Source organism: Chenopodium album, chromosome 6 (genome assembly GCF_948465745.1).
Source record: "Chenopodium album chromosome 6, dcCheAlbu1.1, whole genome shotgun sequence".
Taxonomy (NCBI): Eukaryota; Viridiplantae; Streptophyta; class Magnoliopsida; order Caryophyllales; family Amaranthaceae; genus Chenopodium; species Chenopodium album.
In genome coordinates this window covers 73,677,147-73,703,805 of record NC_137839.1, presented here as the reverse complement: position 1 = coordinate 73,703,805, position 26,659 = coordinate 73,677,147, and the positions used below count along the sequence as shown (strand labels likewise).

The following is a 26,659-nucleotide window of genomic DNA, read 5'->3' as shown; positions in this document are numbered from 1 at the left end:
CGTTGTTCAGTTCCTATATATAACCTTTCTCTTTACAACCCTACTACACATTTGTTAAGATAACTTTATACCGAATATGATTTCATATGGTAATACTTAGGCGTTAAAGTACGGTTTATAAGGCTAATGTATTTTCACTCACCAAGATTTAATTTTATTTTTATCAAGAAAAAATTATTAATGAAACATTGCAAATTTTCATACTCAACCATCTAAATATTGTACAAATTCTTAATAAATAATAGATTTGGGTCACACTAATTTATCGCGGACCTCTAACATTGGCAACACCGCGACACTATATATGATTGTTCTATTAATAAAAAAAAAAAAAAAAAAAAAGTCACTAAATATATTAAAGTAAAGGTTACGATGTTGAAATAAAAGTCATTGTGACGTTAAGCTATAAAGCTTAATTTTTTAATGAAATTTTTATTTATACTAAAGGTAACACAAAGTTTTAATTAAGATTACTATGTTAAAATTACGGTCACTATATTCAATATAATGTAAATTCCCCATGTATATAAACCAATGTCCACTCAAGAATAGTTTACACCCCTAATTTTATATGCAAAATAAATTATTGTTTGCAATTATAATACTACTTCAAAAAGTTAACTCGAGCCTCTTTCTTTTTTAAATGGATATCACTACTTCGAAATGTTGAAATTGGTAGGCCGACAATTTCTGCCTAAAATTAAAGTTGATACACAATTTTGGTAGTCAGTGGCCATTATTAGTAGTAGTAATGCATTGTATATATGGTTGCAATAGTATTATACTTCCTCCGTTTTCTTTTACTTGCAACACTTCCCTAAAAAGGAAATGTCACAATACTTGCAACACACTATAAAAGGAAAGTTACTTTAGGGAAAAACTATACCATTTCCCTTATTTAAAGCACATGGCCCATTAAATTACACTCCTAACAACCAATCATCCTATTTTAAAGTTTATTATATCATGTAAACCCCACCATTTTTAATTACCGCGCTAAAGGGTGTGTTGCATCTAAAAGAAAACGGAGGAAGTAGTACTTAGGGATCATAAATTCATAATTACATTAACTATTACTCTAATAAATGTATTGCCAATTGCCATTTATATATAAAAAGTCATAAATCTTATTCCGTTTTCTTTCTAGCGTTAGTACCATATTATTACTCCAGTAATCACAATAATCTCTAATTAGAATTACGAATCATAATATAGAAAAAGAAAATACCAAATCTGTTGACTAGCTTGAGCCTCTTTCTTTTTTTAACAATATCACAACATTGAAAAAACTTAACACTATCTCCATTTTCTTTTACTTTAAAAATGTTTATAATACGCGTTTTAAGGAAATAGAACACATTGAACCTAATCATCCCCTAAGTCTACGTATTTGAAAGGTGTGTTAAATAAACAAAAATTAATGTGAAAGTGTATCACAGGGTCATATCCAAAATTCTAGAAGTGTGGGATCGAAATCGTTAAAATATAGATATAGGTCTTTTTTTTTTTTTTTTGGGGTGGGGGGGGGGGGGGGGGGGGGGGAATACTCCAAAATTATGAGCGGTATATTATGCAAGAGGTATGTATTTTTGTGTATTCAACAAGTTTGGAGGTGCGCCTATTTTCATGTTATGGGATGATTTTCTAGAATAAGTTATGATTTTAATGTTTTTTTTTTTAATTGTACTCATGTTTGACAAACGGAAAATACGGCTGCTTATCATTTGGTATCTAAAAGGGAGATTGATATGAATTTAGAATACTTATGTACCATTGATTTCCCCCAACATTCTTCAAGCCCTAAGCAACACGAGTAACCTTAACAAGGCCAAGAGAACCTGTAGTAAAACTTTATAAGTTTATGAAGCACCTTTGTCATAATACCAGCAATCTGAGAACCTGTAGGTAAATATGTTAGTTGAATCAACCCTTCAAGCACTTTATCTCTTGTAAAGTGGCAGTCAATATCTATGTGCTTGGTACGCTCATGGAATACTGGATTTATGGCTATGTGTATATGTAGGGAATAATTTCAAGCGTTAATCCCCTTGCTCGAACCCCACTGTGATCATACACTAAAGTACGGTGGCGTCCAAAAGGGAAGAAGATAGAGCAAAAGAGTCGTCAACAAGTTTTAGGAACTTGTAAACCGTTCACAGGGTGAAGGTTACACCCCTTAACGATCCAAGAGATCGTCAACTCCATAAGGTCTTGAACCAAATAAGGGTTCGGGGATGAAGGTACAAATCCAACCTAAAAGAGATTGAACCTGCCCTAATAATAGGCCTCTACTTTATTCTGATCGTATTCATGTGCGCTTTCTGACTAACATGCAATAAATAGGATTAACCCTAAACCTGTTTATCTATGTTGGTTGAATATTAATGCACAAATAAATCTATTATTGGCGATCACTTGAATTATAATCATATTAACCCTAACAAGATTATTAATATCTTATTAAGTGTGATTACAAGTACCAATTCCCTTTAAACATGCATAAAAGGCGTGATCAAGCAATAACAATAAATATCAAGCAACATAATAATAATCATCATAATAATCATCATAATATCCATAATAATATTCATAATCATGTTAAAGCATAATAATAGCAAGATCCTAGGCATGATACTAACAAGATTAATAACAAACCCTAGCATGTCACTAAACAATAAAAATCAAAGCTTTAACCCTAACATGATACTAACATTAATAAATATTAGGAAGAACATAGAAGGCATCGTACTTTTAATCATACTTGATATTAAAATTACCCTAGACATGATACTAGGAATTATAATAACAACCTAAGCATGAACTCTATATCATAACATCAATAAAAGCATTAAAGTACTTACTTTGATGCCTCGTACCTCTTTCTTTCACGTCTAGGCCGAAGGCAACTTCGAATATGGCTAGGTGTATCTAGATCTAATGAATGCGGAATTTTGTATGTAAAAGGCTAGTTTAGAAAAGAGAGAGAGAGAGAGAGAGTAATCAAGAGAATCTTGATGTGAGTTGGTGAATGATTATTGAAAACGGGTTAAAACTGGTTATAGATGATTGTAAGTGAAAACTGGTTATTGTTGATGAAATCTGGTTATTGAAAACGGAGTTTTTAGTACGTTATTTATAGAGAAAATCAGCCAAAAAAGATAAAATATCAAAATAAAGTCTGGCGCTGATAAAACTGGATTGGCGCCAACGCCGGCCATTGGCGCCAGGCGCCAACATCAGCGCCAGGCGCCAGGCGCTACAGCTGGTGTTTGGCGCTGATTCACAAAATCACGCGTTTTCTTAAAATCAGATAAAAATTGCCATACAGGAGGATAAAATCGTATTTCCCTCAAAAATTCTCTTTGATTTTAATTAAAACTCTGAAAAGTCAACAAAAGTCAATTTATCAATGCTAATTGAATTAGGAATGAAAAGAACCTTCTAGAAGAATCTAGAAGACTAAAACCATTCCTAATTGCATTAGGAATGATAAATCTATATTAGGCCCTCCCCTAGATCATTGGGCCGCATATAAAGCTCAAACCGGGCCCAGTTTAGTAATTTGGCCATAACTTCCTCAATATTCATCGGAATTGGGCTTATAATATATCGTTGGAAAGGTCTTGTCAAGCCCCATACAAATACACTACCATTGGACCCATATCATGGACCAACCAAATTGAATTGGCTATTTTCTTAAAATAAGTTTTCAAAAACAGAGAGAAGAGAAAAGAAATTAAAACTATCCGCAACACTAAACTTTCCACACTTTTACTTCATTCTATTATGATTCGACATGAAAGGCACTCATCACTGGGTTTGGTTTTAGGGAGACACAAATGGGTGTCTACAGTATAGCTGACATATTATCACAGTGAAGAGTTACTGGCTGCAAATCAGAAATGCCAAGTTCTCCAAGTATTCTGACCAACCATGCAACTTCAGAGGAAGCAGAGGCCATAGCCCTGTATTCTGCTTTAGATGATGACTTTGAAGTTGTAGGCTGCTTCTTTGACTTCCAACTGATAGGAGAGCAACCCAACATCATTATATATCCAGTAATGGATCTTCTGGAATCCACACAGGCTGCCCAATCTGAATCACAAAATGCTTGCAGCTTCAAATCAAGACCACCCTTGAAAAGTATCCCTTGACCAATTGTAGAAGCAACATAATTCAGGGTATGAGTCAGAGCCTGCAAATGAGAATCCCTAGGTGACTGCATGAACTGAATTAGACTATAAAATGTGAATGCTAAGTCAGGTCTTGTGTTAGTAAAAAAAAATCAATTTCCCAACCATCTTTCTATAGTAAACAGGATCATCCAAGAGAGAACCCAAATCAGCCTGCAATTTAGTATTCAAAGGAAGAGGGGAGGATACAGACTTAAAATTTTTCAATCCACTGTCATCTAGAAGTTCCCTGGTGAATTTGGCTTGAGACATTGTAATACCAGCTGCAGAATAACCAACTTCCATTCCCAAAAAATAACTGAGGTGTCCTAAATCCTTAATACTGAAAGTAGTGTGAAGATGAGACTTCAAGGCTTGAATCTGAACCAAATCATTTCCAGTTATAATCACATCATCAACATATACAGCTGTGATTGTAACTTGAGAACCAGATAACTTCAGAAATAAGGAGTAATCATTCTTAGATTGGACAAACCCCAAAAACTTCAATTTAGCAACCAATTTTTCAAACCATTGTCTACTAGCCTGCTTTAACCCATATAGAGATTTCTTCAACCTACAGACTTTATTACTAGGATTAGAGACACCTTCAGGCAGTTTCATGTAAACCTCTTCATGTAAATCCCCATGAAGAAAAGCATTATTGACATCAACTTGAAAAATATGCCAACTATGATGAGTAGCAATAGCAATAATACTTCTGACAGTTGCCATTTTGACAATAGGAGAAAAAGTCTCCTCAAAATCAATCCCATACTTTTGATTGTAGCCTTTAGCCACTAATCTAGCCTTGAACCTCTCTATAGTACCATCTTTCTTGAGTTTTATTTTAAAAACCAACTTACAGCCTATAGCCTTCTTCCTTTTTTGGTAAATCAACCAATTCCCAAGTTCTGTTGTCTTCAAGTGCCTTCAGCTCCTTTTCCATTGCAACTACCCAATTAGAGTTAGTCACAGCTTCTTTATAAGACACTGGTTCTTTCATACAAGTTGTTTCTGCAATCAGTGCTTTGTGTTCATAGGAGAAATCTGAATATGATACCAGATTACACCAATGATTAGGAGGGAGTTGAAGAGCAACACCACAAACATACTTACTCATCCAACTAGGAGGCTTCCTAGGCTTGTCAGAATGTCTGATAGGGATAATGGTAGAAGAACTTGTCTCAATATTAGGTGTAGTTGTTGGTGTATCAAAAAGATTAGACACATCAACAACATTGTTTATTGGAGGAATATGTGTTTGTGTATGAGGTTCTGGGTTATGAAAAACATCAGGGAATTCAAAGTCAAGAACGGAAGGAAAAGGTGTATGGGCAGGGAGAAAAAATGGAAAAGGTGGAGTAGAAGAGTGATTGAAATGAAATGGGAAGTGTTTCTCATGGAATACCACATCTCTAGAAACACTAATCCTTTTAGTATCAAAATTCAGAACTTTGTAACCCTTCTAAGTTGGTGAATATCCCACAAAAACACACATATCAGCCCTTGCATCCAATTTAGCCCTGTTCTATTTTGGAGTTGAAACATAGCATAGACACCCAAAAGCCCTCAAGTGCTCATTATCTGGTTTAACCCCATGTAACTTCTCATATGGAGTTACATTACTCAAGGAAACAGAAGGCATCCTATTAATCAAGTATGCTGCACATAGGATACACTCTCCCCAATATTGCACTGGAAATTTAGACTGGAAATATAGTGCTCTGCCCACCTCAAGCAAATTCTTGTATTTTCTCTCAACAATTCCATTTTGTTGAGGGGTATCACTACAACTGGTCTGATGCAATATCCCTTTTGATGTGTACAAACTCAAAATTCTGCCTTCACACAACTCCTTTGCATTATCAGACCTAAGAATCTTAACAGAAGCACTAAACTGATTCTCAATAAAAGTAACAAATCTGATTAAAATATCTACTGAATCAAGTTTTGATTTCATTAAATAAACCCAAACAGTTCTAGTGTAATCATCCACAATTGTAAAAAACATATTACATTTATCATGTGTAACTGACTTATATGGTCCCCACACATCTACATGTATTAACTCAAAAGGGTGAGTAGTCTTAATACTACTGTGAGGAAAAGACCTTCTATGTTGTCTAGCTGCAGGGCAAATGTTACAAATTACATCATCTGTCAATCTAGAACAATCAACTTTATTCTGTACTAGATTTAACTTGCTAAAAGGAATGTGACCCAATATTAGGTGTAACAACTTAGCTTGTTCTATAGAAGCCAGACTGGCATCATTAACAACTGAGGAATTAGCAGTCCTTGTGTCTGAATTTCTCTTTTTATATTCAACAAAATATAGACCATTCCCAACTCTACCAAGAACAAGAGGAGAAGTCAGGTTGTGTTGATCCTGAACAACACAACTGTCAGTAGTGAATTGAACATTACACTGACCATCTTGATACAATTTATGAACTGATATGAGATTAAACTCAAAACATGGAACATATAACACATTCTTCAAAATTAACCCATTGAACAACTTAACAGTCCCAATATGTGTCACTTTCACCTTAGTTCCATCAGGTATAGTAATGTAATTGTCTAAGTCATGAATCATCTTATAGTTATCAAACAATTCTAGTTTATGGCACATATGGTCACTTGCACCACTGTCAACTATCCATCCACTATTATAAGAAGAAGATAAGAGACAGTAATTACCTGCAAACATGGCACCTCCACTTGTATTATCTGTATTTTGTTTGCTTAGAAATGCCTTGAACTGTTGATACTCTTCAAGTGTCAGGTTGGGCACTCCAGTTGAACCAGGCATATCAGTTTGTTCAGAAAGCTGATCAAAATTCTCCTTGCTATCTTCTGAATAAGTATCAGCAAAGTTAGCAAACTTTCTTCCTTGAGCCTGTTGATGAGGACCCTTATAACCTGGTGGATAGCCCTTCAGTTTAAAACATCTTTCCATGCCGTGCCCTGTCATTTTACAGTGGTCACAATAGTAGTTTATAGTTCTCTTATACCAAGTATTTCTATTGAAATTATTCTGCTGAATTCCTCTCCCATATGACCCACCAGTATTTCTATTTCCAAATTGATTTCTATCATCATATCTTCTTCTGTCTGTAGCAAAAGCAACTGAATCAACTGACTTTTGACTCATAGTGCTAAGTGTCCTATGCTTCTCTTCTTGCAGCACCATTCTGTAAGCCTGAGCTAGAGTAGGCAAGGCAGGCATCATAAGTATATTAGACCTCACATTTGCATAATTGTTTGTCAATTTCATCAAAAACACCATCAACCTCTGATCTTGCTGAATCTTGAGATACTTGTGCCAGAAAACAAGAACAATTGTTGCAGGTACAAGTTGGTAAGGGAGAGAGATTATCCAATTCATCCCACAATTTCTTGAGTTGATTGTAGTACTCAGAATTTGATAAATCATCTTGATTAACATTTAGCACATCCTGTTGTAGAGCATACAACTGAGCAGAAGATGCTTGCCCAAACCTTTCTTCCAAATCCAACCATATTTCTCTTGCTGTATCTACAAAAAGAATACTCCCAGCAATTTGTGGGTCCAAAACAACAATAATCCAACCAATAACCATACTATTGCATCTGTTCCATGCCTTAAAAGTTACAGCATTCACATCTGGTTTAGGCAATGAACCATCAATAAAACCCATTTTATTCTTTACTGTTAAACCAATTATCATTGACCTCTTCTAGTTCCCATAACTTGTACCATAAAAAACATTCGAAACTAACTTCAACCCAGTAAAATCAGATGGATGCAAAAAATAGGGGCTAGATGGATCTTGACTAACATCTCTTATGGTTTCTTGCGCCATTTCAATCTAAGTAAGTAATACCCAGAATTTCAACAAACACCCAGAGTTCAAAAAATCACTTTCAACAATTTCCAGCCGAGAAAGAAAGCAAATATCGTTCAACAATCACAAAATCACACAGAAAAAACTAGCAATCAATCAACAAGAAATTACAGCTATATACGCACAATCGCACCAAATCAATCAACCAAACTTCAAGACGAAGATTAACCCAGAAATTCGAACAAACAACTCGCAAGAAACAGGAAACAGAAACAAAATTTGGAAGAACTCACTGAATCAAGGAAAAGGAATTAAAACGCTTCAAACCTCCATGAAAATTGCTCGAACAAACCCCAATTGAAATTTCCAGCTCTGATACCATGTTATCAGATTAATCAGAAGCAAAACTTAAAGCAAAAACAGGAAGAAGAACACATAGATTTTCTTGCTATCATTAGCTCTATCCGCAGAGTCTCTGAGCTCAAGCACTAGAACTAATACTTCATTGAATGAATTGAATGATTACACAAAGAGAGAGAAAATCTATTGTGTTTGTTACAATTGAATGAATTAGAAAAGTAAAGAAGATAAGCTTTTATACTAAGCTACTGCAACTCTAACTAACCAAAACAAGTAATAAAAGTGTGACTTAATTTTCCAACTACCAAAAGCTGACGTGGCAAGTTGGTTGTTGCAGCTTGCAGCTCTATATTTCACAGTTTCAAATAATCATCATACTTTTTCATTAAACATCATCACGTATTAAGTTAAATAACTAGCCTAAAAATTCTATATAACTTAACATGTAGCTAGGTAATGCTAACTTGTAAATATTAAGTTGTACAAAAAAATGATCTTTAATGCTAGTTATCTTCTAAATAACCAAATTATACTAACAATTATATCCATATTTATTTGGTTATTTACCAAATTATACTAACAATACCTAATAACCAAATAAATATCAAATTAAAAAAAAATAAAACAATGGACAAATTAATTTAAATAATCCAATATTTGGCCTATTTAAATATATCAATCTAATCTTCGGATTATTCATGATTAATCTAAATCTTGGAGGTCTTCAATTTTATTAGACCTAATCGGCCACCAACCTACAATATCAAGTCACCTAGACTCAACCCCACCTGACCTCGACATGGACAACCATACCCTTATCAAATCCCACCTGAATGACTAAAACTCCCTTGAACCCACGCGAAACCCTAGCCGACCCACTCGAAATCCCGTATCATTAAATAAGAGACATGTTGAAAATAGAACAATATTTAGGAATAGATGTTATAATTAATCTAATAAAACATAAAAATTAAGGTAGTCTGATCTTATTTCAACATAAATTCATCGAATTAATATTTTCCTTATTACTAAGGGCATGTTTTAATTGACTGAAATGAGTTGAATTGAACTGAACTGAACTGAACTTATTGGAGCTGTACTGAATTGAATATTTTATGAGAGAAGGAAATTAAGATAAGAACTGAAGTGAATTGAATTAAACTGAATTTATTAGAGCTGAACTGAACTAAACTGAACTGAACTGAAAATAAGCTGAATAGAACATGCCCTAACACGAAGTTTATTTGCCTCCATACCTCTCTCAGTTAAATCATTAAGAGTTGGCCAAAAGCAATACTTAGTCAAAGCTCACATTCATGCTACTAGTAAATGACTTAATGGGGAATAATTTAACAAGGAAAAGGAAATTAAAAGCGAGGAGGTGAGATCAATTTATGCCACGCAGATTACCCGGCCCATACGCTTCTATTGAGGAAAAGGAAGATGAATTGGATGAGATTAATTCAGACCGACGGGGAAAAGGATGGTGCTGTAGAGAGTTAGCATGGCAAGACTGGTTCAGGCAGGTTGGGACTTGGGAAACGTGATGATTTGTTGTAGTTTAAGGTGCTGTTTGCCAAAACTAGCGATAGCGGATAGCTTTTAGCAGTCAAGTACCCGGTAACTGTTAGAGTAACGAGTAGCTGTTAATTAGTAGTGGGTAGAGGTTACCTGTCAATGTAGTGGTTATAAATATGAGTGTTTGACAAAAATATCGGTTGAAACGTTAAAATACAATAAAAAATACATGCAAAATATTTTTAAGTTTTTAATTTTTTACTCTGTATTTTTTTTAATTTAATTTTTTTTTTACAAAGAAAAAAAAAATAAAAACTGTTTTTTTTTTCTATCACCAACAATTGATTTATTTTACCAACAAAAAAAAACAAAAAACAAAAAAATTTACCACCTGGCATGAAAAAAAAACCGGTAAACCTAACAGAATTTTTAAAATTCTTCGATTTTCGTGCCAAAAATATTGTATTTGAAGGTTTTGGGGAGCATTTTGGTTCTAAGGGTCCAATTTGAGGTCAGATTGGAAAAAAAAATGATGATAAGTGACTCATTTTTTCTACTAAAAATACTTCAATTATTTTTTTGTCAATTCTTTAGATTTATGGGATCAAAATGCCCCCCCTAAACATATAAAAAACATGTTTTGGGCACAAAAATCAATTTTTTTTTTAAAAAACCGTTAGATTTAACGGTTTTCTTAGTGTTAGATGGTAAAAAAAAAAAAAAAAAAAAAAAAAAAATATCACACTTGTGCCACATTTTAGGAACGAATATTAAAAAAAAAAAAACAATTTATATTCCTGTGGCAAATATCACACTTGTGCCACGAGTAGCGCTTTTTCCGTGAGAAATATCACACTTGTGCCATGAGTAGCACTTTTTCCGTGGCAAACTTTACATTTGTGCCACGAGTATCTCTTTTCACGTAGCAAATGTTATATTTTTCATACAAGTAGTTTTTTCCCGTGGTAAATTTTACAGTAGTGTCACAAGTAATCTAATATAGAGCCATGTATGAATTTTTTTTTATAGGTAAGAAATGAAATGTCACAATATTTTTTTTTATACATGTCAAAGTGATGGAAAACAAAGAATTTCTTTTACATATCCACCTAGTTTATCCATTTTCTGGGAAATGATAAAAAGAAAGATTTCTTTGGCTACAACAGAAAAATTCTTATATGATGATGAGTTGTACAATTATTGGATTTATACGAACGAACAAAAAAAAAACAACAACTTAAGCAATGAATTTGCTAATAGAATTACAGTTCTAGACAAAGGACTTTTTTTATATAGATGTACTCGATAAAAAAAAAAAAAAAAAAAAACTAGATTATGCAATGATAAAACTAAAAATAAAATTGAATATTTGCAAAAAAAAAAAAGAAATAAAATTGATACATAAAAAAAATACCAAAAAAGATAAGAGGAGATTCCCCCGCCCCCTACATATTTGATACTCTCGCCTACAAAAAAGCTTGTAACACCAAAACCATTCGGAATTCCGTCAATTATTCGTCTATTAAAAAATGAAACTAGTTCAGCCAAACCTCTTACATCCTTAATTAAAAATTTTGCGTAAAAAGCATTGATATAACCACGGTTAGCGGACCGATTATATATGATATTTATCATTTTGTCCCCCAAAATTCTTTTTTGCCCTATTTTATCAGATAAATTAATTAAGTCAAAATTTTTTAACGATGAATAAGCGGTTTATAAAACAAAAAGGCTATAAAAATTCCAAAAAAAGCTATACTAACGGAAAAAGTTACATTTATCAAAAATTAATACCAGTCAATAGAATTTTTGGAATTTGAATCTAAAAGATTCATAGATGAGGTTAACCATTTAGTTAATATATCCAAAGCAATTTCTTCTTGATTGAATGGAATTCCTATGATTACAATGAAGAAAGTAAACAGAATCAATAAAATCCGAGGAAATAACATAGTATTATCAGATTCATGAGGATAGGTAGAAATATTCTTATTGTCAAAATCAATAATAGTAATAAAAGATCGACGCATTTTTCTTAAATTTCCATTAATTTTATTTTGGTATGGTTTTTTCGAAAAAAAAGAAACCCTTTCCTTCTTATTCATTGTTAATAAGGTTAATAAAAGAAATTTTTGATTAATGCTTTTCAATCCTTCTTGACCCCATAAAGATATTGAATAAAAAGAACTGATTTTTTTTCCACTGTATTTTTTTAAAAAGCGGTTAAATGTCCTTCAAACGTAAGTAAATAGATTCTAAACATATCAAAAGCAGTTAATCGGCTGTGAAATAAGCTATTATTGCAAAAATTGGTGAATACATCCAACTATCATTAAGAATTTCGTCTTTGGACCAAAAACAAGCAAGAGGCGGAATACCACAAAGCGAAAGTGTACCTATTAAAAAAGAGGTTTTTGTAATTGGTACATGTTTTGTTTAACCCCCCATAAGAACCATATTCTGACTTTTATTCGGAGAATATCCAACAACAGTTTCCATTGAATGAATAAGAGATCCAGATCCTAAAAACAATAATGCTTTTGAATAAGCATGAGTAATTAAATGAAATAAAGCAGCTCGATAAGAACCCATACCTAGAGCTAACATCATATAACCCAACTGAGACGACATTGTAGAATAAGCTAAACTTATCTTAATGTCTTTTTGAGCAAGAGCTAAGGTTCCTCCTAGTAGTACTGTTATTATCTATTACATTATAAAAAGAGAAAACAAGGTTTGCTTGAAAAGGGCACATGCACAGTATATTGTTTTACATAAATTCCATCCATATCCTTTTTTTTATTATTATTTTTTTTTATTATTTTTTTAAATTTATTTTTACTTTTTTATTTATACAAACTCTTTTAGAGTTCAACCATTCAAATGCGTCCAGCGTTGGTAATTTTTGTTTTGTTTACTTTCTTTTTTTTTTTTTGGGTATTGGATATATACTATGTGTAAAATTTCTACATTTTAATAAGTGTTAAACCTCTCCTTAGCACATATTTCAATGCAATTTTTTGATCAATAATATCGTTAGTTATTAATAAGTGTAAATTATAAAAATTGAAAAATAATAATCTATTTATTGAGACGATTTTAATAAGTATTCGCATGATTATATTTTCCCTTATGTATAAATCACAAATATTAGTCAAAGGAGGTCAAGTGAATAGTGCAAAAAGATATAATGGAGCACTTACGGAGTATTAAATACGGATGGAGTATCTAATAACTAAATGAAACACATATTGTTTTATTTTTGTGAAAATGAAATACTCCGTATTTATTATATATATATATATATATATATATATATATATATATATATATATATATATATATATATGTATATATACTATGAAACATTGTGTAATTTTATTCCGGAAATTTCGACAATTACCACCTTCTGTTATGTTCATTTTAGCAATTACCACCTTATTTTTTTTTTTTTGAAAATTACTACCTTCTACTTTCAAAAATATCAAAAGTTACCACGTTCTTGCCCCCCAACTACCACATGACGTCATTTTAGGCCCATTCTTTCCCTTCCCTCCCTATTCCCCTCACATTTCTCATTCCTATTTTGATTCTCATCTCCCCTTTCACTTTTTTTTCCCCCAAACCACCAATAATTGTTCGTCAATTTTGATTTGGAGGAGTTGATTGAAGTGTTTTTGATTGTTTGGGGGAAAAAAAGTGAAATGGGGATGAAAATCGAGTTAGGAATGAGAAATGTGAGGGAAAAAGGGAGGAAAGGGAAAGAATGAGCTCAAAATGATGTCATGTGGTAGTTGGGAGGCAAGAAGGTGGTAACTTTTGATGTTTTTTAAAATAGAAGGTGGTAAGTTTCAAAAAAAAAAAAATAGAAGGTGGTAATTGCTAAAATGGACTAAACAGAAGGTGGTAATTGTCAAAATTTCCTTTTAATCCTTTGTTATTTTTACTCTTTTTTAGTACTCCCTTCGTTTTTTTTAATAGGCTAAAGATGAGATTGCTTGGACTTTTCGGTGGTTTAAAAAAAAAAGATGTTAGTGGGGTAGATAGGGTTATTATTTTGTTGAAAAATTTAGTGGTGCGAAAGGGAGTGGAGACCATTAAAGGAGTGAGAAATGATAAAGTAAGAAATAGTGGGATATAATGAGTAAAGATATACTTCATGCTTGTATTAGATTTTAGAAGATTTTCAAAACTGGAATTCTAGCTTATTTAATAAATTAAAATGGATAAAAATAGTAACTCTAGCTTATAAATAACAAAGGGAGTATTATGGTATACTTCCACCGTTATTTATTACTTGACTCGCTTTGAGTTTTACACTATTCACCACCCCTCTTTTAACCGCCTTTTGTGAATAATATGCAAGTAAAAATATATTCATGTAGGATCTTTTTGGATTCATTTCAATAATTACTATCATAATATATAATTTTTATAATTTTTACTTATGGAGAATTTAAGTTATTGATCGTTAAAGTATTGCATTTGCAAGTGTGATAAAATAAACAGGTCAAATAAAACAGAACAGAGAAAGTATATATATTGTTCCCTCCATATTTTAATAAGTGCTCTATTTTTTCTCGGCAAATTTTTGACAAATAATATCTTTAATTATAAATTAGTGTAAATTATAACATTTAAAAGTTAATAATATATAATCATTAAAACGATTTCAACAAGTACTCTATTGTTGCTTAACAAATAAATCAAAGAAAATCTCTTCAAAAAAATTAAATCAAAGAAATTAATGTAGATAATAATGCATGAAGCATAATACATACAACTTTTTCTTTTTAATTCTTTTTTTTTTTGTTGAGAAAAAAAAAATTAATGTAGTGTTTTTTTTGTTCAATGGATGATAATTGTCTAAAAAAATCCTAAGGAAAAAACTAAATTTAATTGTTACCACTTGAGAATTTGTAAGTAGATAGAATTGTGAATGGGATTGTATTTTTTTTTTTTTTTTTTATGTATGGTTGATTGATAGAGTAATGCTCCATATAATCGAGTCCTTCTAATATGTCTTGTATAATTAAGTCGGACTTTTGTGAATTTAATTGAATGACAATCAATATTATAGTGACTAAAATAATTTTTTTTAAAGTAACTTTCCCATTTAATTTAAGGGTAACTTTTACTTTGTAATGATTTTGATTATATTTTAATGTGTATTCAAATCGATGCATGATATAAGGCTAATAAGATCAAACTAATACATTATTTATTAAATGTTTTAAAGGGTAAAATTTATATTAAATATACAAGTAGTAATTTTTATATTATATAAAATACGCAACTTTAAAAACTTTTAGGATAACTCTAACATGTCTTTCAATAAGCTAATGAAAGCCAAATGTATTCAAGTAGTAATTTTAAATATACAAGTAGTAATTTTAATGTTATATAAAAAGCGTAACTTAAAATTTTTTAGGCTAACTCTAACCTGTCTTTCAATAAGCTAAAGAGTCTGTAGAATTCAAGAATTTATGGAACTTTTTATTTTAAAATATATTATACCCCATATAAAACCTATTGCAAGGTTGTTATAATGCATTTTTATATATCATTAATACCTTTAATTTAATTACATATTAGTAAAAATAATTTTTTTAAAAAATGTCAATTTAGGAGTGAATCAAATAAGATTACTCATGACTATTTTTCCAATATTCAAATGCATTTATCACTAAAAGGTCAAATGAATGTGTATGATAAAGAATAGAAGAGGATATATGTCATCGTAACTTTTAAAATAATTTTATATTATACTAAGTTAGGGCAGCTAACACATGCCATATACAATTAGCCATATTCGAAAAGCACTTTTTGGTTTGGCTTTTGTCTAAACTTAAGTTGTTGCATCATTAATAACGAGGGACAAACTATAAACAAATATTTTTAGAGGTATCAATATCCGCACACTATTATAAAGAGTTTTAAAAAAGGCATTTATCATTAATGAAGATAGAGAATTACATAAATATTTTAGAGAGTACAATCTAAATTTTCTTAAACTTTTAAAAATGCAGGGATATAGATTGTAGTCAGCTTAAGTATTTGAATGAACATAGGTGACCCAAAATATAATTAAAGTATATTTATTATTTTTGAGGATGATTATGAGAAATAAATATGATATTTATATCATACGTACGTAGGCTCACTCTTTGTACCATATATTATTGTAAGCCTTTGCATCCGAGCAATGATTTTTACTAATTAATTATTAACGTTATTATTCACAATACATCACATACACTTTCAATTTAACATGTTTTTTATTTTTTAATGCAATCTAACTTAATTTTTTGTAGGGTTGTTTATGTCAACGGTAATTTTTTTTTTCTTCTTTTTTTACAGCTTGGTTGTTGAATAATATGATTATATTTCTATGGAGTATTAGTTTTGGTAAAAATGATCCATAATATTATTAATAATTAATTTTTAATCCATATTAGATTTTTACATTACATTTTTTAATTTATACAATTTAAATATTTAATTTATAGGTTGAAAATTTTATAATAATTATTACAGTTGGTTGATGCGTGCGTAGCACGCAGCGACCCAACTATTACCTATAAAAGAAATTCCATACATTATGGAAGGTAGAGCTACTTTACATTATGGAAGGTTCCTCCTAGTAGTACTGTTATTATACCTATAAAAAAATATTGTGACAGAAGAGCTAAGGTTCCTCCTAGATTACTTGTGACACTAGTGTAAAATTATAGAGCCATGTAGGATTTAATTTTTTTAGTGCGTCATGTAAGATTATAAATTTTATTTGTAGCCAATTAAATAAGAGATTATTAATTTATTTTAGAATTAATTAATTCAAATGCTACACAGCAAAATTGGTGAATGATATTTTTAAGTTCAAATTAATTAAATATAAAATATTATCTTTTGATATTAGGAATTTTATCTAAATATGTAACAAGTTTTAGCACATACATAAAAAAAAATGTATATATATTAAAATTCAAATAAACCGTGCATTGCACATGCTTCATCTTTTTTCGCACAGGCTTCATCTATTCTGTATTACTTGAAAATTATATTAGATACCATGAATTGGCCTGGCCTTATAACTTCGATTTTTCTATACATTTAAACTTGAAGATATTTCAAATACCATAAACACTACTTGATATTTAGTAAAATATTAACATAATACTCTAATATATTTGAATATACTCCCTTAAATTTTCTTTATACCTTGAATTTTTTCTCGAGCATTAACGTTCACAAATTTACGTCACTAATCAGCCATCCTCATTTTTTATTTCTGTGAGCTTCTCCGGTCAGGTGAATTGCAGGCTGTTTCTGGCGGCATTGAGGTAAGTTTTCAGGGGGATTTGGTGCGTTTTATAGCTGTTTCTGGTGCGCTTTGGTGTAGTTTTCAAGCGATTTTTTAGGGTATTTTCAGGTATGTTTTGGGTGCAGTTGTGGTGCGTTTATTGCTGCAGTTTTCTGGTATGGTAATCATATTTTATGTGTCTCTTATTGGTGCATTTGGTAGCGTTTGTTTGTTTGTTTGTTGTTTTGGGTTGCGTCGTATCAGTTTTTATTGGTGTTTTAAGTTGGTTTCAGCTGTAGTTTTTTGGTGGTGGCTGTGTGGTGACTGCCGGGTGAAGTTTTATTGCCTTTCTGTGGGTCTTCATAATTTCTCTAATGAAGCATATTTGTGATCGTCATTTTTGTATTGGTGTGCAACATATCAAAATTATGAGAATTGCAATAAAAGTGAAGATTTGAATATGAAATATGTGGATTTCATTGTGAAATTCAAAACCAGGGAGAGATAAATAATATTTTAGCTTTAAATATTGACGAATGATTTTTTTTTTTTCCGTCTTTTTGTAGCAAGCTATTTGCAGTCAGATGTCGGGCAATTATAATGTTCTTGAAACTATTTATTGAAAAATAAAAATTAAATTGTGAAATCAAAAGCGTCCAAAAAATGTGCTTATTTTATATACTAGCTAATGCTCTTGCCTAGGCATTGAGGGGCTAATGTTGAGGCAATGCAATACTCCTTTTGTAGTGGTACGTGCTTAAATAGTAAAGTAATAATTTCAACATCATCAAATGATTTTTGTCATAATCACATACAAGATTAATTGAAATATAATGATATTAGATTAATGTGAATGAAATACAATATTCTCGTTAGATAACAAATGCAAATCAACAGAAATGAAGACAAATTACATGTAAAACCCTCATTTTAAGAGTAAGGTAAAACCATGCAACTCTACAAAAAGCGTTAAAGGGATAAATAACACAATGCAATATGCCTTGTATTGCATTGTGTAAGAGACCTTATTTCGTCTAATACATACTCGATGATTGTAAGGAAATCCAATACAAATGAAGAGTACGCATTTATTGTTGTGATGGTGTTTGTAAACATCTCAACCATCAACGTTGTTGAGAACAAAGACACTTTTGAATTGGACTTTCAAATTTGCAGTTTGGAAATAGTCATATTTGGTTGACGGGTCGAAGAAGGCTTCTCTTGAAATAAACTTAGAATAGCCTGAAGAATCCTTTGTGGTATTGTACCAGTCAAGAGTATCTACAAGAGAAAAACAAGCAATTGAAAAAAATAGTTAACATGCAGTAGTAGTTTAATTTGTTGTTTAATAACTAAAATTAATAACTTAAAAATCCAAAGTTTGACGGTATGTATAAGAGTACGATCCATGATACCTTCCACGGTATAAGAGTACGATCCACTATTTTTGTTTTTCAAACTAAATTGAAAATTAACCAACATGCTCCTTCCATTGGAAAGCTTGTTGATATCCAGAAGAACCAAATAGAGTGACACGTGGGTGTCAGTTCCCTCAGCATGTCCGGTAAGATATAACCGCAGTTTCCTACAAAAAGTTGAAGTGTAAAAAGGGAGATTAGTGTTAAAACATAACGGAGTATATAGATATAAAAAGGAGGATTGATCGATATTTATTGGTTTAAAAAAAGATACGCACCAGGTGTAAGTATCACCATCTAAGGTAGTGGTGAAGGTATTAGAATCATAATAATCACTTGGGGTAGCAAAACTAATACTAATATCAAATACATTGTTGGAAATGGCATGGGCTAACGACAACTTGGAGTAACTAGGCTCGGCACTTGTAATAAAAACCTCGGCTCCAAAGGTGCAAGAGTTATCAACAAGAAATCCGTTGTCTTCATTTTTAAAATGATCAAGCTCAAGAGCCCTTGCTATTCCCCACTCTTTTCCACGGACATCAAAATGCTTTCCTCCCAAATCTATACGCATTCCAGGCCATATAGTTTAATTAGTTACCAACATTCAAAAATGATAAACATAAAACAATGGAATCATCGATCAACTAATAATCCCACCTTCAATGACTAGATACTCATCTGAATTTTGCTCCAATATGAAAAATTTAATGGTAGCATTAGCTTCTTTGTTTCGACCGGGATTCTTATGCCTCTTCAGGTACAGAGACACATAATTACTCCCTTGCCTTGCCTTATTTCCGTTAGGATAGATGCACATACTCCTGTATTATTAGGGAATATATTTGAATTTCAATTCAATAATAAATGAGAAAACAAACAAACATTATATACTCGTAGATTATTATACCATTCCTCATCGCCAACTTTAAAGCTAGGTGTCTCGAAATGGTTCAGGTTGGCTTTATTCAATGAATCTACAAGCTGTTCATAGTTCTCGATTTGAAAGACGAAGTGGCAAGGCCTTCGTGTTCTGAATGTCCTAACTGGTTTGCTTGGATCAGTGAATTCGAAGCTGTAGTTTGCTGCATGCATGTTACTTTGATGTTACACCGCAGAACAATAAATCCTTTTCTACGTATTTCATATACTTGTATATATTAGAAAAATTAGAACAATAAATCCTTTTGTACGTATTTCATATACTTGTATATATTACAAAAAATACAACAATGCATGTCTTACCTACATATTTTTAGATTCATTGCAATTTTATTAGAAAAATTATACACCCCTTCAAGCAATTAGGAACGAGGACCAAATTAGAGCAAAAAAAACTTACTTCCTTTCCATTCCTTCATGGTTAATAAGCTTAGTTTGCACTTTAATTTAGACAACCAGCAAATCAACTTGACTGATCGATCTTTTTGTTTGTTCCTTGTTTTGTGTTGTCAATTGCAAAGTATGGAGTGGTTTATATAGATAGTTTTGGATCTCATTAAATCATTTTTTATTATGACTCTACATTAATTGGTCAATTTTTTTTATTCATTTCTTCAATTCCAATTCTAGATTCAATTAGCTCCATTTTAATTTAACTAACCCCCAAGGCTATAGGTAATATTTTTTTTCTCCGTTATTTAATACTTACTTCCACCTTTTTTAAAAAAATGTCCCATTTTAACGTTTTGCTTTATTAACTGTACATAAGCCATTTTGACCAATGTTACTAGTTTACAAGTAAGGGAAAAAAAAGTATATGTATTTTATGTGTTATTTGTTAGAATCCAGTTAATTTTGTGGACCGAGGAAATTACACACAACACCTCTTGAGTAGTCTTTTATTTTCTTCATTTAAACTCTTCATTTTCTCAAAAAGAAGAAATTGAAAAGAAAAAAAAAAAAACATCAAAGCACATTTTTTTTTGTCTAATTTTACTAATAATATTAAGGGAAATTATATATAGCGAGGAAATTACATACAACACCTTTGGAGTACTCTGATGGGCGTTAGAACGGTCAGATATTCCACACTCAATCAAACACATTTATAAACAAACACCTCACAAACTAAGCATAATGATAAGTAAGAGTTTGATCCACAAGGAACGGGATATAATCACGCACTAAAAATCTTAAAACTCAAGCTAAAGATCATAACAATCAAGGGGAAAAAAGTTTATATATTTTATGTGTTTATTTAATTTGTTAGAATTGGGTCAATTTAGTGGAGCGAGGAAATTTCATACAACATCTCTGGAGTAGTCTTTCTATCTTCTTCATTTTAAACTATTCATTTTTCTCAAAAAAAAAAAAAAAAAAAAAAAAAAAAAAAAAAAAAAAAAAGACATCAAAACGCATTTTTTGGTCTAATTTTACTAATAATATTAAGGGAAATATTGGTGGCCCTTAACTAATAATCTCATCACCCTTTCATTGATAGAAATTTGCAACGCGTGAGATGGATAGATTTTTACTGAATTTTTATTTGCTAATATAGGTCGTTTGGCTCAAATACTAGTATAATCATAGGAAAATTATTCATAAATTTTTGAAGGAATATGCTCTTTTATTTCCTTGTTACACAGCCTTTTAATTTTTGTATGACATTATATAGCTATTTTCCCAATTGATTCTAATTCTAAATGTATATTTCTGTCAAAAAAAAAATAAATGTATTTTATATACCAAAGCTAACCTTACTTCTTTTTTTTTTTTTTTTTTTTTTGGAGCAATTGTCTTCTTTCTCTTGTTATAGTACTTGTAACAACATTTTAACTTTTCAAAATTTATAAATTCTCCCTTTGTCCATCTATATTGTTCCTATTTTCTTTTTTGGTGTATCCAAGTTTAGTTCATATTTATATCATTTATCTTTATAACCCTACTTACAAATTTATAAGGAAAACTTTATACTGAATATGATTTTCATATTATAATAATTAAGTGTTAAAATACGGTTTATAAGGCTAATGTATTTTCACTCACTAAGATTTGGTTTTTAATTTTTTATCTTGACAAACTTGTCAATGAAACATTTAAAATTTTTATGTATTCCCAACCATCTAAATTGACAACCCTAATTTCATATGCAAAATAAATAATTGTTGTTTGCAATTAAAATAATACTTCAAAAAATTGACTTGAACCTATTTCTTTTTTAAATGGATATAAAACACTACTTTAATTTGAAATGTTGAAATTTGTAGGCCGACAATTTCTGCCTAAAACTAAAGTTGATACACAATTTTTGGCTTAACATGTTAATATAGTCAATGGCCATAATTAGTACTAGTAATGCATGCATAATTGCAATAGTACTATAGTACGTAGGGATCATATATTATTACATTAATAATTAATATATGTATTGCCAATTGCCATTTACATACAAAAGTCATAAATTTTATTGTCGGGTTTCTTTCTAGCGTTATTAGTTTCATATTTTTACTTACTATAGTAATCATGGTAGCTCTTCAAACAAGGGGGTTGCAAAGTTTTAGCTAGTAGTAAGAATTACAAAATGTAGAAAGAGAAAACTCCAAATATGTTGACTTGAGACTAGGGATGGCAACGGGTCGGATTCGGAGCGGATTATGCTAAATCCGACTCCGATCCGACAGTGAGTCGGAGGCTAAATCCGACATCCGACTCCGACTCCGACATCCGACTCCGAGACTCCGAATCCGATCCGACTTAAAAATTCAACATCCGACTCCGACTCCGATCCGACCCGAATCCGAGTTTCTTTTATTTTTTGATTTTTTAGGTTTTTTTTTAAAAAATACTAAATCAACAATTTCCAAATTCCACTAAAAAACAGTATTAATAAAAATTCAAAGTACAACAAAGAAAATATTACACAGTACTTGTGAAATTGTCTACATTAGAACAATAATATCATAAAAATTCATAATAAATTACAAGTGCAATACAATTATACAAAACAACCAAGTTCATTCCTCCATGGCTCCATGCAACTCTTGAAGACTTCAATTCTTTAACATCAAGTTCACTGTGAAACTAACCAAGATAAAAAAAATGAATTAGTAACATAATTACATAATATATTATTTTTAATTAATTAACCAATCAAAAACATATAAAATTCACCTTTGTTCATTATTCCTCATCAACTTCCACATCTTCATCTTCATAAATTAAAGCTAATTCTAGCTCAATCTTTGTAGTATCTAAAAATCATATAAAAAGATACATTAGTATTATAAATTGACCAAAAAAAACTTTAATAAATGAAATACCTTTCAATAGTGAACGCCTCCAACTTTGAAGACACATCAAAGCTTCAACGGTTTCCGGTAGTAGTCTACTACGATGGGGTCCAATGACCCTCCCACTTGTGCTAAATGAACTCTCGGAAGCAACGGTGGAAATGGGTATCGCAAGAATATCTCTAGCAATCTTAGCAAGGGTGGGAAACCTATGTGACTCCGCATTCCACCAAGCCAAAAGACTAAACTTACTCTCATCAACTACAAGCCTCTCCTCTAACAAGTAAGTTTCTACCTCACATTTTTTAGTCCTCTTAGGAGGTTGTTGCGAAACATGTCTTGCCCACAACCCCTCAACTTCATCAAATTCATCCATGGGCCTCTTACCATTCACATTGACAATGGAGGAAGTTACACTAAAAGGAGTGTCATCATAACTTGCATCCATCTCATAATCATGAACTAAATCAACCAACAATCTTTTCACCCTATCACATTCCATCTCAAAACAATCACCATACACAAGTCTATAATAAAAAGTCACAATATCCAATTTTCTTCTAGGATCCAAAACCGAAGCAACCGACAACATTACATTAATCACATTCCAATATTTATCAAACTTAACAATCATTTTTGAAGCCATAGATTCAATCACCTTATTCCCACAACAAACCCATTTTCTCAAAGCAAGTAAAATTTCACACACTTTTTCAAAGTACAAATTGGCCGTTGGATATTTTTCAAAGTACAAGTTGAGACTATTACTGTCTCCTCCTTTTTTTTTTTTTTTTTGGCAAAACCGTCTTATAATACGCAATTTAAGGAATAGATTAGATAAAATGTAGATGAATAAAATACTCAAACTAATTTACACACGTTGAATCAACTTTTTCATACTATTAATGTTAAAATTATATTCTTTCAGTGAGGGATTATATTCTTTCAGAATCATAATTTTTTCTTGTAATAATTAATTACCAATCTTGTCGAAAGATAAAGGAAGCGCAGATTATTGAACCTTAAGTAGTTTTGATGATGATGGAAAAGCAAAGTTTAAGTAATGAGATTTCTCTAAGTGTTTAACTAGTACAGGTGAATTAGAATTAGTGAGTGGAAGAGTAATCTTGCTATTGCAATTTCAAGGAGAAACAAGGGAAAGATAAAGAGTACAGAAGAAGAATTCCACACTGGAATTAGAAGTGATCCCTAATAGGAGCGTAGATAGAAGCTTTCTAACAGGAGCAGCACAACAAGCTAAGAAGACTAGCTTGGATTGCGTAGAAGCTAGACAGCAAGTTCCAAAGGAATTTGGTCTGAGAGTTCTAGCAAGATGTCGAAGAAAAGAAAATAATAGGAATTAAATCTTGGTCAACGAAAAACCCAAGTCCTTATATACTTTTACGAAACTCGATGATGCAATTTTTATTAAGATTTATGTTAATTTTATTTTTACTAGGATTGCTATAAATATGTGCTCGTTAATCATGCATGAGATCTATTAGAAACGTGATAAGGCTAAGCTTGACAAGCTAAGTAAAATCATAAATTTTAGAAACGATAAGTTTAATTTATGAAAAAGTTCTTTGATAGATTTAATCTACTAAAATCTTGTTACAAAATATTATTCTTTTTCTAAATTATAACTTTGTTCGATTTTTCTAAAGATTTTCATACAAAGATTCATTTCATAAAGAGTTTTTAATAACGACAGTTTTAATGTTTATCTTTTTGGTAAAACCTTACTTGGCATAGGAATACTTTTTATCTATAAAGGTTATCATATTCTGAAAGAAGGTGTGAGTTTATGCGTGAAAATCTCGAAAGTGCTTAAGAGTAAGTTTGTCAAGTTTAAAGTTTTATCATATTAGTTTCGGGCTTCATGTGTACGTAGCTTTTCCATCTCATATATTAGAGTCAGGTGTTAGTATTGTTTTGGGATTTGAGTGAGTGATTTAATATTGCATACAGGTGTAGACTTTCAGTGTTGAGTTGTGTTTTGAGTGCTCTGGGAGTACTGAATAAACTTGAGTAGCTAGGACGTACTTAAGATGGGTAGAATAGGGTTCTATCGTGTAGGAAGTTCAGTCTAGAACTTGTGAGTAAAGGTTTGTACATAATAGGTTGTAACTAGGTGTGTTTTCCTATTACAATAGATTGGTTTGGTGTTTGAAATTCCTTAGAGGGTTGAGGTTTTAATTCTAATTGGGATCTAAAAGGTTTCCCAGTAAATATCATTATGTTATTTATAAGTTCACACCCCTCTTGTAATAGTTTGTCTCAACTGACACACTTATGTTGATGTCAAATTGCTCAATCAAAACCAAATTTTATTTTGCTTAAATATATATATTTAAAAAAAAAAAAAAGTTCATAATGGCATGTGGGCTTAGTGATCATGTAAGCACGCAGATCATTGACCAACCATGGACAATATCTAACTAACCCCAAAGTACCTACACTAGGCATGAGTTACGTACTGTCCAACAGATCGAGTGAACAAATAACAATTATCTTTAATTTTTCATAGCATTGGAGCTAGTAAGGATAGTTTGGATAGTTTATCAAACTTACTCGTTTTTAACTAGTCTTGTATGTAGATAGCAACACGGTTACAAGTGTGGCCACTGCACATTAATTTATAAGTGTAAGTCCATTTAATTATATCTATGAGTAACCTCATTTTTTCATTCGAGTAACCCCCTTTTGTCCATAAAATTAATCCCAAATTCTTTATACGAGTAAAATCTAATAAGTTAGAAAAAATAGTAATCTCTTTTGTTAATTCGAGTAACCCCTATTATTTTGTTTTAAAAAATAAAAGAATAATTCCACTTATTTAGGAGAGTAACCCTTTTGTTCTCATTTAAGTTTCCGACATATATACGTTAGGATAACCCCATTTGCTCATCACCGTGACCCCTATTACTTTAATAATTGTCTAGTATATGATTATGTAGGGAAGTGGCCACACCATGTGGTTAGCCACATATAAGAATTTGTGCGTCTTGGGTGCGACTGGTCATACCATGTGGCAACTTGTAAAAGAACAAAGTAACTCTTAAGTAATCCCTATAACAGTGACAAAGTAACTCTTGTTAACTTGAACGAGTAACCCCTATAACACTAACGAAATAACCCTTATAATAAATGACCACACCGTGTGGCTAGTCACATATATGACTTTGTGTTTAATTTCTATTTGTTAAATACATGCTAAAAACTTACAAAAAAATTAATTTATTTCATCTATATGATTGAAAAATAGTGGTAGTTAAGATATTTTTAAATTGTTAAAAACTACAATGTGTTATATCCATCATCGGCTAGATAGCCAAAAATTGAATACCTACTATAATACTATGAAATGCACCTTTTTAGATATGCAGACTTAGGGGATAATTAGAGAAAGAAAACAAAAATACTTATATTAAGATCAATATAATTTTAACACTAAGAGTATGAAAGAGTTACTTTCAAATTTTGAATGTGTGTAAATTCAACTTTACAATGAGAGTGAGGGGTAGCTCAAGTGGTTAGAGCATCCCTCCCGGTTTCAAGAGATCTTGGGATCGATTCTCACCCCGCCCTTGTGGCTCTCTAAACAACAAACAAAAAAAAAAAAAAAAAAAAAAAATTCAACTTTACAATGTCATTAAAAAAAGAAATTAAAGAGGCTCAAGTCAACAGATTTGGAATTTTCTTATTCTATATTATTATTTGTAATTCTTATGACAACTTTGCAACCCCTTATTTGAAGAGCTACCGTGACTACTGACTAGGACTAACGCTAGAAAGATTTATGACTTTTATATCTAAAATT

At 31.2% G+C, this 26,659-nt stretch overlaps 2 protein-coding genes and 1 long non-coding RNA gene across 3 annotated transcripts; all 3 read right to left on the bottom strand.

The window, feature by feature from the left end:
* Positions 1 to 7,417: 7,417 nt before the first annotated feature.
* On the bottom strand, positions 7,418 to 7,858 carry LOC145637219 (uncharacterized). Its single transcript, XM_081688697.1, has one exon. The coding sequence runs from the start codon at positions 7,856 to 7,858 to the stop codon at positions 7,418 to 7,420; it is 441 nt and encodes a 146-aa protein (XP_081544823.1).
* Positions 7,859 to 18,303: 10,445 nt separating this feature from the next.
* On the bottom strand, positions 18,304 to 19,699 carry LOC145637218 (uncharacterized). Its single transcript, XM_081688696.1, has 5 exons — positions 19,515 to 19,699; positions 19,265 to 19,428; positions 18,883 to 19,168; positions 18,602 to 18,771; positions 18,304 to 18,467 (listed from the first exon to the last, which is right to left on the bottom strand). The coding sequence occupies exons 1-5, from the start codon at positions 19,697 to 19,699 to the stop codon at positions 18,304 to 18,306; spliced, it is 969 nt and encodes a 322-aa protein (XP_081544822.1).
* A 2,782-nt stretch (positions 19,700 to 22,481) lies between these two features.
* On the bottom strand, positions 22,482 to 22,923 carry LOC145635241 (uncharacterized). The gene is made up of 3 exons (XR_014113815.1): positions 22,867 to 22,923; positions 22,718 to 22,797; positions 22,482 to 22,627 (listed from the first exon to the last, which is right to left on the bottom strand). It is a non-coding gene; the product is annotated as an uncharacterized LOC145635241 (long non-coding RNA).
* Positions 22,924 to 26,659: the final 3,736 nt, after the last annotated feature.

Coding starts and splice junctions, on each gene's coding strand:
- LOC145637219 (XM_081688697.1), bottom strand. CDS start 7,858: ATGGGTTTTATTGATGGTTCATTGCCTAAACCAGATGTGAATGCTGTA.
- LOC145637218 (XM_081688696.1), bottom strand. CDS start 19,699: ATGCATGCAGCAAACTACAGCTTCGAATTCACTGATCCAAGCAAACCA. Junction 19,169..19,264: donor TGAGTATCTAGTCATTGAAG/GTGGGATTATTA, acceptor GAATGCGTATAG/ATTTGGGAGGAAAGCATTTT. Junction 18,468..18,601: donor GTACTCTTATACCGTGGAAG/GTATCATGGATC, acceptor TTTCTCTTGTAG/ATACTCTTGACTGGTACAAT.